Raw genomic sequence first — 13103 nt, forward strand, 5'->3', positions numbered from 1 at the left:
TGAGCTTTTCAGACTTTGTAATTATGGACCTAGACCTGCCCTAGATGGGAAACTCCAATAGCAGAAATCAACTTAAGGTGCCCCCAGGACAGTAGCACTTGTGGAATCTGATAGAAGCAAATACAAGTCTCTCTAGGTTATCCTCAGTTTTCAGGACTACCTCAGATGAAGTCCAAAATGACAAACACACGAGGAAACATTTCATGATTGAGGGTCAGGCAAAGATCATAGCAAACAAAGAGGTTCATGTAATGGATCTATGAAATACAGAACGTGAAATGAGTTGTGTTTCAAATGGTGAAGAAACAAAAGAGGAACTAAAAAATGTAAGAAATAGGTCATCCCCAAAAAAGAGCAAATCTGAAAAACTTCAAAAATGAAAAATATTAAGGAATGAAATTAAAAACCAAGGATGAGTAAAAGCAGAAAAGACATGGCTAAAGAGAGAATTAACTAGAACATATCTGGAAAACAAAGCATGCTAAACAGTGAATAAAGCATCTGAAATGACAAAGAGTAGATTTAGAGATACAAGGATATGATCTGAAAGTTTAGTGTATATATAATCATATTTGAAGGCAACAAAAAAGAAAATGGGTATAGGCCACAATCAGTAATAAAACAGACTGAGAATTTCCCAGCTCTGATAAAAGAAATGAATTTTCAGATTCAGGGAACCCAACAAGTCCCAAAGAGGATAAATAAAAGAAAGCTATATCTAAGAGGAAGGAAAGCTTCCAAATTCATTCTATGAGGCCAGCATTACTCTCATATGAAAACCAGATAAAAACACTACTAATGAAAAGAATTATAGGCCTGTATCTCTGATGAACACAGATGCAAAAATCCTCAACAAAATATTACCAATCCAAATCTAACAATACATTAAAAAGTCATTCACTACAATCAAGTGGGATTTGTTCCTGGGATGCAAAGGTGGTTCAATATTCACAAATCAATCAATATGATATATCACATCAAAAAGTATAAAAACCATATGATTATTTCAATAGATGCAAAAAAAGCCTTTGACAAAGTACAGCATCCATTCATGATAAAAATTCTCAACAAAGCAGTTTTAGAGAGAACATCCCTCAACATAATAAAGGCCATATATGAAAGTCACAGCTAATATATTCAATGGCGAAAAATGGAGAACTTTACCCCTACGATCAGGAACAAGATCATCCCCACTCTTACCACTTTATTTAGCATAGTACTGAAAGTCCTAGCTGCAATAATCAATACGAGCATCCAAACCAGCAAGGAAGAAGTAAAACTTTCACTAGTTTAAGATGACATGATACTATATATAGAAAACCCTAAAAACTCCATCAAAAAACTACTAAAACTGATAAATGAATTAAGTAAGGTCACAGGATACAAAATCAATATATTGAAATCTATTGTATTTCTATGCAGTAATAATGAAGTAGCAGAAAGAGAAATTAAGAAAATAATTCCATTTGCAATTATACAAATAATTAAGTGCCTAGAAATAAACTTAACCAAGGAAGTAAAAGACCTGTACTCTGAAAAGTATAAAATGCAGATGAAAGAAATTCAAGATGACACAAAGCACTAGAAAGACATTCCATGCTCATGGATTTGAAGAATACTGTTAAAATTTCTGTACTACCCAGAGAAATCTATAGATTTAATGTAATCCCTATCAAAATACCAACAGGATTTTTCACAGAACTAGAACAAACAATCCTAAAATATATATAGATCCATTTAAAAAAAACCCAAATAGCCAAAGCATCTTGAAAAACAAGTATAAAACTGAAGGTATCACAACCCAGATATGAAGATATATTACAAAGCTGTAGTAATTAAACAGTATGGTACAGGTACAAAAACAGACACATAGATCAATGGAACAGAATCAACCAGAAATAAACCCACAAATATATCGCCAATTAATCAACAAAGGAGGCAAGAATATGCAATAAGAAAACGACAGTCTCTTCAATAAATGATGTTGGGAACACTGGACTGCTACATGCAAAAGAATGAAGCTATCTTACACCATACACTAAAAATAAATTCAAAATGGATTAATAGACCTAAATGTGAGACATGAGGTCATAAAAATCCTAGAAGAAAGCATGGGTAGTAATTTCTCTGACATCCATCAATCATAGTGATATTTTTCTAAATGTGTCTCCTGAGGCAAAGGAAATAAAAGCAAAAATAAACTACTGGAACATCAAAATAAAAAGCTTCTGCACAGTGAAGGAAACAACAAAACTAAAAGACAACCTACTGCAAGGGAGCAGATATTTGGAAATGACATATCCAGTAAAAGGTTAGTATCCAAAATACATAAAGAATTTACATAACACTAAAAAAGACCAATAATCCAATTAAAGAAATAGAGACATGAACAGGTATTTCTCTAAAGAAGACATACAGATGGCCAATAAATATGTGAGAATCTGCTCAACATCACTTATCATTAGGGAAATGCAAATCAAAACCATAGTGGATATCACCTCATGCCTGTCAGAACAACTAAAGCCCAAAACACAAGAAACAATAAGTGTTGGTGAGGATGTGGAGAAAAAGGAACTCTCTTGCACTGTTGGTGGGAATATAAACTGGTATAGTCACTATACAAAACAATAAGGACATTCCCTAAAAATAAAAAGTAAACTACCATATCATCTAGTAATTCCACTACTGGGTAATTATTCAAAGAATATGAAAACACTAATTCAAAAGACATATGAACCCCGATGTTTACTGCAGCATTATTTACAATAGCCAAATTATGGAAATTGCCCAAGTATCTACTGATAGATAAATGGAAAAGAAGATGTGGTATATATACACACAATGGAATTACTCAGCCATAAAAAATAACAAAATCTTGCCATTTGCAACAACATGCATGGATGGATCTAGAGGGTATAATGCTAAAATAAATAAGTCAGAGAAAGACAAATATCATATGATTTCACTTATACATGGAATTTAAGAAACAAAACAAAGAACAACAACATAAAAGATAAACCAAAAAATAGGCTTTTAACTATAGAGAACAAACTGGTGGTTACCAGAGGGGAGATGGGCGTGGGGGATGGATGAAATAGATGAAGAGGGTTAACAGTACACTTATGATGAGCATTGAGTAATGTCTACAAGTGTTGAACCACTATCTTGTACATGTGAAACTAATATAACACGAGTATATTAACTATACTGAAATTAAAATTAAAAAAATCAGAAAGCTACATCTACACACTCATATACTACAGAAGGACAAAACAAACAAGATTATAAAAGCTGTCACAAAATAGGATTACCTAAAGGCAGGTAGACTCATAGATAAAGTCTTAAAAGGAATAACAGAAGCCAAAAGAGTGAAATTATCTTCAAAGAAAAAATAATTGTCAATCTAGATTTGTGTATATAAACTCTTCTTCAAAAATATGCACAAAAAAGTTTTTTTTTTTAGACAAAATCAAAGTTGACAACTAAAGAGGCTCACTGAAGGAGCTTCAAATGGATACAGTTCAGGAAAACCCTAGGCATAATGAAGAAATGGTGAAAAAAGAAGTCGAGGAGGATTTACTGACATAAACATTGCCTGTATCGAACAACGTCTAGTTTGGGGGGTTAAGATTATGTTAGAATTAAAATACCAGACAACATAGCATGTAAGAAAGAAGTGGGTGAATGGAGTAGTTTCTAAGTTTCTTTTCTTTGGGAGGAAATAAAAAGATACTGTTCTACTTTAGAATTTAAGTAGGCAGATTAAATTTTTAAAAGTGATCACTAAAAAAACAGAAATAATATGTTTTAAGCTTCCAAACTATAGACAGAGAAAGCTGGAATTAATGTAAAGACTGAAGCAACTGAAAGCAGGAAGCAAAAAACGTGCATGGAGAAGTGGTAAGGGCAAATCACTAATGAACATATCTGTTGTTACAGTGGTGGTAACAGCAGTAACGGTACTAGTAGGGGCAACAATAGCACCAACTACTAGTGCAATTGTACCAGTAATGGTTAACAGTAACAGTGATAGTAATAAGCTTATGTTCCTTGCACATTTGTGTGTCAAGTTCTGGACTAGGTATTTTCCATGTGTTGTCTCATTTATTCCTCACCAAAGATAAGGGAGGTACTATTACTAATCTTCATTTTACAAATGAGGTTTATTATGGGGCATCTGGGTGGCTCAGTCGACTGTCTGTCTTCGACTCAGGTCATGATTCCAGGGTCCTGGAATTGAGCCTTACATCCAGCTCCCTGCTCAGTGGGGAGCCTCCTTTTCTCTCTCTGTCTCTGTCTCTTTCTCTCTCTCTCTCTGCCACTCCTCTCCATCCTACTTGTGTACGCATTCTCTTTCAAATAAAATCTTTAAAAACAAAACAAAAACCGAAAAAAACAAACAACAAAAAACCCACAAATGAGGTCATCACTGATCTAAAGCAAAGCATAAATAATTAAGAAGGAGATTTCAGAGTTTTTAACAACTGAGCGCTCACTGGATGTGAGAGATGAGGGATAACTCTTAAAGTACTGGCTTTGGCCAGTTGGGTTGGCAATGCTTGGCACCTAATAGCAATCCTATTATTTCATGCACATATTAAGCCAAAGACACAGAATATCTGAAGAAGGGTAGACTTGTGTTTGTTTTCTTTGGGTGGTGAACTTCTGTCTCAATAAGCTTGGGTCTGAAAGAAAAACAAGGGACAACAGGTTGGTTGCTGGAAGAGGTCAGAGTCCAAGGAGAGTTGCGTATAGGTGGCTTTGTTTTAAATGGAGATACGTGAAAATGGTTATAAGAGAGAGAGAAGAAGAGATTAAAATACAGATGACAAAATAACTGATATAGAAAGGAAGAGAGTTATAATTTAAAATACAAGTGCTAACCCTGGGAGAATAATGATCAGGCCAAAAAGCAAAACCACAAGAAGCAAAGATGCATCTTTCTTTCTTGAGAAACCAGGAGTGGCATATCACAAAATTCTTTGGGAAACATTAGATCCTTCTTAAAGATGTGTAATAGAGGACGTTTATATATATATGTGCAGACCCTCACACATTTGGAACAAATAAAGAATGAGCAAGAACCCAGCTGTAATACGGCTGTGGGCTTCAGGGCACAATTCTCTCTCTGGCTTGTTCTTTCACCCAGCTGCTACTAGGAAGACTCCATCACGTCCCATAGGTCATCATGCAATTGACACTGGGTATGCCATTCTACTATTCTCCCCTTTACAAGGAACAAAACATAGAGCACATTACATAAACACCTAAGAAAAAACAGACAGCCAACATTTCCCTTTATAAGCAATGTTTCTCTATAAAGAGAAAAAATTGCCAACAAGGCAGAACTGAAGAATGTGGCAAGAAATGTGACTTTTCAAATTATTTAACTGAACTATGATTATATTTAAAGGCTCAGTCAGTAGCAACTGGCTCAGGAGTTGAGTCACTTAAAATACAACTCTGTAAGAAAAGCATCCTAGGTCCTCGGGGAAGAGGGTTATATGTCACTTCTGACCTTCTTTACCAAGTTATTGAAACCTAGATAAGCTCCAAGAACACCCTATCCTAGCATCAATCAATCTGAAAAGAGGAGGTAAGATATTTAAAGGGTATTTATTTGTGAAAAGCTAAGAGATGGATCCATAGCAACTAAGTGCACAGATTAAATTACAAGTAAGACTTCAGCAGCCATTTATTAAACATTAAAACTCATATGGCAATGTACCAAAAATCAAGATTTTAATCTAAAATGCTATAAGCTAATATAGCAATTAAGATATGAATTTACCCATAGTTTTATATTTTTTCCATATATTCAATTTTTACAATATGTAAAAAATTGATTTGAATTACCAATTTTATACTAGTTCTAAGAAAGTATATGCTAACCACACTGATCACCAATATCTAAAGTGACCCAAACAGAATTAACATTATACCACATAAAAAGATATCCCTGAAAATATGGAAGTAAAAAGATCCAGAAAAAAAATCCTTATTGTTCCACTAGCTGATATAAAGCCTGTTTAATTATTTTAAGTCATTTCTAAAGCATGCTCCCTGCTATTTACCTGAGACTCTTTGCCACTCTTCTGCTTCATCTGCTCCTGCCAACCCCTGAACCTCACAGGATCTCTCTGCCCCACCTCCTATTATGCTGAGTGTCATCTGGGAACGTCACAGGACCATACAGACTGGACCCCTTAAAGATTTGCTGTTATCAATCAATGATCATCTACTCGAATGCTTTTTCAAAAGTGTATTTCCCCCAGCTCTTCTAAACTGCCTAAAAAATACTATCTCTATCTCCATGCTTGGGCTCAGTCTTCTGGTGAAATCATTAAGAAGAACAGAGCATGCCTTGGAATAGAAAAATGAGAGGGTATATTTAGTCGATAACAAATAGTGAAATGAGAACTAGAATAAAAGCAAAATGTATTTACAACAAATTAGCACACTTCTTATGCTGAAATTTACTCTAGTGGTCAGCAAACTTTTATACATTGATCCAATTAATTTTATTCAATAATCTTTGCCTGCTTTCTGGATCTGTGTAATATAGAAAGCTTTATTAAGTTATCACAAATATAGATATGGTATCAACTGAATTAGTGTGCAAATTGCATTTCTATAAATCAAAATATATTTTACTTATCCTAAGCAAGCTTAGTTATAGCCAATATATTTATTTTAATTAACTAATTTATTTAAATTTAGGGTTAAATTTTCATTCTGTTGACAAAATGTCTTGCTAATTTGCAGGTACTTTATGAATAAAATTAAAGCAGCAGGAATTTTGTGGTAACTTGCCAATATTTGCCTTGAGTCAAAACAGAGACCGTATCTCCCATTTCTTTTACCATAATATTTCTAATGAGAAATAGAATCTTATTTTTTAAATATTTATTTATTTATTTATTTATTTATTTAGAGAGCAAGTGAACAGGGGGAGGGGCACAGAGAGAATGTCGAGCTGACTCCCTGCTGAGTGCGGAGCCTGACTGACATCAGGCTCAATCTCACTGCCCTGAGTTCACAACCTGAGCTGAAACCAAGAGTTTTGCCCAACCAACTGAGCCACTCAGGTGCCCTAAATATTTGGGAGGATAGGAATCATTTATAAAATGCCAGTCAGTATCTCTCAAAATATGATTTAGAACTTGAATCATTTGCTTATTATGTGGCATAAGTTCATTATTAAAAACCCTCAAGAGATTTAGAATGGGGAAAAATTGCATTACTGATAACTAATTTGGCTTTTCATGAGGTTTGGTGTGATATTAACAGTAATGTCTATGTCTGAATTTTGATAAAGATGTTTTAGTTTAACAACATAGCATATATAGAAATTGTTGGTAAAAGCTCTTAACAGAAGCGAATCCTATACTAGAACTGTCTAACTTTCCAAGTTTCTCCCTGCAGGTATTACATTGGATTGACTCTATTTTTTGGTTGCTCTGTAACTGTGACACAGCACTTGGGTAGATATTAGGTTCCTTACTGGATCTTACCCCTTTATTTGATTTGGGCTATCCTTTAGGCCATCAACTACAAAACAGAAAAGGAAAAGCAACTGAAATGTACGATAGTTGTAACCAAGGTAAATACTTGCTGAATCCTGGATGTTTTATGCGTTACCAAATAGGTACACAAAGTTACAGGGAAAAGGAACAAGGATGTGCAGGTGGCCCCAGAAAAATTAATGTCAAATTAACTTTGGTCAGGTGTTTATTAATTTTCATGTGCTAGCAGCAACATTATTATAGCAAAGTATGGAATAAAAGTTTTACATAATCCAAAAGTACCTTAAGATATATAATCATTTAGAATATTAAAAATATTCTATTTTATTTTAAATTTATTTTAAATTTAATATGTAACTGGCGATTGTGGTAAAGCTTTTCTGAATATATTTTTCCTCTAAGAAACTTACTGTTATTGAAAAGAAGGGGAAAAAAAATCTGAGACTGTATGTCTGGAGTTTATCTCTACCTTTCACCGCATATAATTCTGTCCCCAGATGTTACCAAATCATTCCTGTAAACATTTAAATCATATATCATTAAGCATAATTTCATAAATCCCAAGAATTAAGTAATTTTCCTTGTCTATCAACCTACAGAGAAAAAGAATTATCTTTTAAACCAGAATTATCTTTTAACCATTCAGTTAACTCAATATCTGAAAAATCACAAAACCATAAACTCAAATCTTATAATCTTCCAACGTAAATTCCAAACTAAAAAGTTATACACCAATCAAATTAAAAGTTTAAATTTTTTTGTCTCAAATCCCCAACTCTACATTGTGCTCTTTTCCTCTCAACTACTATTTAATATTTTTAAAACTAAAACATTACTTAAGAATGCTTCAGTGCCTATAGGGAAACTTAGTTATATGTCTGCATGTTCTAATAATAGGTATGATTCACTTTTATAACTGGTGTGTTACTGAAAACCTGTGAATAAATTACTAAGTTAGTCTACTGTTATTTAAAAGAACTTCACAAGGAATTCCAAGAAAGATGCCCTCTTACAACACATATAAATACAACAATACTTGTATTTTCAAATTTTCCATATAATTTTTTTTCTTAAAATAGGACGCATCAGTAATGCAAATAGCTGTCTTTCCAAATTCTGCCCTAAGGTTGGTTTTAAATGCAGTTAATTTATTACTTATTCAAAAAGTAAAATGTTAAAAAGAAAAACTAATACTGAAAAGTGCTTGTCTCTTGCTCATTTTTTTAAGTGACCAAATTTAAAATTCTCCATATATATTACAGAGATTGCAATAAGGTCATGGGTTGTGTTGCTTGATTTCACACAAAGCCATACAAACAGGATGAGTATTTTGGAGATTAAACCATTCAGGCTAATACTTTTCTTTTTTTCCACACCCAATAGAAAATATTACTAAATAAAAACCAGACAACAGGTAAGTGCAGTGGTTAAAAGCTGTGAAAGTTAATTACCTTCCCTGAACCTGTTAAGCAGCAATAAATTAATAGTGTAAAAGCCCAGTGCCTGGCATATAGTAACTGCTCAATAAATGTTTAGCCGTTATGATTTTTTATTCACATTAATAATTCAATACCAATTCCTGCTTCATCTGCTTGCTAAACACAGAATCTCCCCCTTATGTTCCATATCTTCAAATTCCTCCACTCACTAAATCATTCTGGAGATTCCCACCTTGAAAATTTTTAAAAGACCATCCTGATCTAAAATATTAAAGCGACTAAATATTTAGATATGGAAGAGTGAGTCTTTATCTGAATGATGTTTTAATGAAATGCTCAAACCTGTGAATGTTCTATGAAATGTATCGATATGTTGATCTAAGATTTTCATAGCACTTAGCAAATCCATAACCTATAGCTTTTTTATTAAAAGCATTTGCTAGACTAACACATACCTTTAAGACATGAGTCATCTTTCCAGAGTTGGGGAAACTGATGGAAAGATGGCTAAATGATTCAGCATGCTGCAGCAAAATGAGCTGGTCATGAATTTATAATTTCCACTTCTGTTAGGTGCCCTGGCCTTGATGGCCTCTTCCATCCTGTACTGCATATATAACCCATGATACCATAATCAACAAATTTTGTTAAAAATTCCCTCAGGAAAGGAGTAATGGTATTTTCCCCTCAGACAAGCGTCTAGAAGCAAAATTATTCAATTTTATGGCACAACAGCCTCACAAGGCTGGATAAGCCTTACAATGTCCAGCTGTAAGCTTCATCAAGCTATGCTTGCACAGACAATAGGACTAAAGTCAATTCTAACACTAGTGCCATTTTCTCAGCTGCACATGGGGGGAAGACCCAAAGCAAAAGAAACCCAGAAAACGGGCAAGGGAAGTCAGATGGGGAATAGGTATGGCTATACTTTGTGTACCTTCTTTTTTTTTTTTTTAAGATTTTATTTATTTATTCCTGAGAGACACATACACAGACAAAGACATAGGAAGAGGGAGAAGCAGGCTCCCTGTGGGGAGCCTGACGCAGGACTGGATCCCAAGACCCCAGGATCACTACCTGAGCCAAAGGCAGACGCTCAACCACTGAGCCACCCAGGTGCCCTACACTTTGTGTCTCTTATGCCAACACTGATCTTTACCAACAGGCATCATAAAACAAAGTAGGTGCTAACCAGGCCAAAAAAGACTGCATAGCAACTATGGAACATACTCTGATGTAGCCTTCCCTATAAAGAACCTCACTACCTAAAGCCAGGGAAAGCCTTTCTCTAAGTCCCTATTTTTCCTTCAACAACAAAATATTTACTATGTTCATCAAATGCTAAATTTACATCAGAAATACATAGATTCCAAACTGGAATAAAGCCCTTTTCCATCAAATAACCAATAAAAAGAAAAAGCATCATGAATGAAATATTTTCTTGTAAAAGTGCACCATCTCGAATGCTGAGAAAGCACATCCATTTTGTGACCACAGCATAGTCACTCTGCCCAGCAGTTTCTGAGAAAGGGACAAAGAAGTGTGCCAGGATGTGTAAAATGAAATCGCCATGATCTCTGAAGTCCCATTTCCTCACTCAATAGCTTGAATTTATTTTAGTTTGTTGTGGTTACATACAACATACACTCACACACCCACACTCACACATGAAATCTCAGCAGCCACACTGAAAAAGAAAACACTATTTTAAAACTATCCAAAAATGCATTTGGAAAACTAGGGTGACAAGTTTGACCTTTTATGATTTCATCTTTCTCATTCTTTTTTTTTTGGGGGGGGGGGGCAGGGGTGTATGACTGTATAACCTCTAATTTCCTGTAACGTGGACAAAGGGGTGGGGTGAGGAGCAAAAAAAAAAAAAAAAAAAAAAGTGAGAAGTGCCTAATCCAGAATGTACATGTTCTCAGTATTTTATAATATTAACACATATTTTTTTTTTCTTCCACCAAGACCTTAGAGGTCAACAGGAGAAAAAAAAATGGCTCATACACAAGGTTTCAGGGTTGACCCCAGGCAACACCTCCACGTCTGGAGATTTCGAGCTCAGGGGCAGCCCAGCTGGGAGTTCTGCAAGCTGCAGCATTATCGACAGCAAGCCCAGGCCGCACGCCGGCATCCAGGGCGCCTCTGCCGTGCGCATGTCCCACTTATATAAAAAGATGCTTACAGTCCAGGTGCTTTTTCTTGGGGCCCATCACTTCATGAGTGGTGGCTTTGCAGACCGCTCTCGCAACAGCGGAGCCTGTCACGCTGTACTGAGCGGCGGCGATCCGATCCGTGAGCGTTTGGCCCGACATCTTCTCCGGCCACGTCTATCACCTCCTCTTCTGCGGGGAAAGAAGGGGAGATGGTCCTGCTTTACACCCGCAGACCCTGCCCTGCGAGGACCCCGGCCTTGCCTCCTCCAGCCGCACGGCGGCTCCCTTCTCCTCCGTCCCCGCCCTGGCACCACCTCCAGGAGCCGGGGCGCGCCAAGCCCCGCCGGCGGGACGCGATCTGGGGGGTCTCCCGCAAGAGCAGGTCCGTCAGGGCCCCAGGCTCGAGACACCGTCCCGGAGGTCCCACGCGCCCAGCCGCCCCCGCCCCCGCCGCACCCCCCGGGCAGTCGGCACTTCGCTCGCAACCCGATCCCCGCGGTGCGTCGGGGTTATTCCCCGGGCGCCGCGCCCCCCGGTGCCCACCTCTCGCGGGCCCGCCGCCGCGGGGTAGGATCGGACGCCCGAGCCCCGAGCGTCTCCCTCGTCCTCCTCCTCGCGCTGCTGCGGCAGTGGGCTCGTCCTCCCTCGGGCGCGGTGGAGATTAGCCTAGCATTGCGCCATATTCTGCCCTCGCCTCCCCTTCCTGCCTCGCCGCCGCCGAGGCCCTCCGCCCGAGTCCCCTCCCCGCGCCCCCGATCCCCGCCGCAGGGGCCGCCCCGGGGGCTCTGCGGAGGCGCCCGAGTCTCCGGGCGCCTCGCCCTTCCCGGGGCTGACAGCGCGGCCCAGCCCCCCGCCCGCACCCGAGCGCGCCGCGGAGCTGTCACCGGCCGCTGCCCTTCTCGGCGCCCTAGGATTATCCTCCCCGGATCCGCGCGCTGCCCCGGCGCGGGGGAGGGGGCCGAGCCGCGGCCGCGGGTACTCACCCCGCCCCAGGAGCGGCGCCTCCCGCCGCAGGATGCGCGGACCCGGCCGCCCAAGGAAGCCGCGCCGGGTGGGTGTGTGCGGCCGCGCGCGGACCCGGTGCCCCGGGGCGAGATGCCTCCAGCCCCAGCCCGGCCCCCCCGCCCGCAGCTCCGGGGTCCCCGCGCCCGCCGCTCGTGAGCGCAGGAGCCTGTACCCGCCCGCCGCCGCCGCTGCCGCGTCCCTCTAGCGATCCGCGCCGCGTTCCCATCCCCGCCCCCACCTCAGCTGTGGCTGCTCCAACGAGTCAGGTGACGGCGGCGGACTAACCCGGGCGAGCTCTCCGCCGAGCGCCTCGCGGCCCCCTCCCAGCTACTCACCCGCGCCCCCCCCCCCCCCCCCGCCCCGGGGACCGCCGGCTTACAGGCAAGGGGGCGCCGCGCGCGAGCATCCCCGGCCGGCGCGAGACGAGAAGGAGGAGGCGGGCTGGCAGGGAGGCCGACGCCCACCAGCCAACCCTCCGCCGGCGAGACCCGCACCCGGCGCGCAGTGCGTGCGCGCGCACCCAGCACACCTGCCCGGCTGCTGCGGGCTCCGTGCAGGGCGGCGGGGGCGTGGGAGCTCGGCTGCCCGGGCTCGCGGGGGCCGCGGGGAAGGCCCGGGGCGGCCAGGGCGTCGTCGCGCGCGGCCCGGCAAAGCGCAGCCCTCGCTCCTCGACGTTCTGTCTCTGACTCGGAGGCAGCGGCGGCCGGGAAGGGCAGGGCGATCTAAACGTCAGACCCCTCGGGCCAACCTCGCCGTTACCTGTGCCTCCGCCTCGAGGCCTTGGAGCTCCTCTACTTGTTTCAGTTACGCTTGGAAGCCGGGGTGGGCAGGTAATTCCAGCCACTTTGATCTTAAATGGATGCAGAGGTCGGCCGCAAGCGCGAATAATGAACAAAGCCATCAATCAGTCAAGGCCCAGATTATATTCACAGTGATTATTTGGGTGTGTAGGGAAAGCTCTTTGTGTCTTTGAA

General features: G+C 40.5%; 1 protein-coding gene across 1 annotated transcript in view; it reads right to left on the reverse strand.

Moving 5' to 3' along the window:
* SNAP91 (synaptosome associated protein 91) overlaps positions 1-11283 on the reverse strand; it is a 138326-nt gene extending 127043 nt beyond the window's left edge. The window contains 1 exon segment of the mRNA NM_001194957.1: positions 11154-11283. Coding sequence (NP_001181886.1) covers positions 11154-11283 — 130 coding nt within the window.
* Positions 11284-13103: the final 1820 nt, after the last annotated feature.

The sequence above is a fragment of the Canis lupus genome, chromosome 12 (assembly GCF_011100685.1).
Source record: "Canis lupus familiaris isolate Mischka breed German Shepherd chromosome 12, alternate assembly UU_Cfam_GSD_1.0, whole genome shotgun sequence".
Classification (NCBI taxonomy): domain Eukaryota; kingdom Metazoa; phylum Chordata; class Mammalia; order Carnivora; family Canidae; genus Canis; species Canis lupus.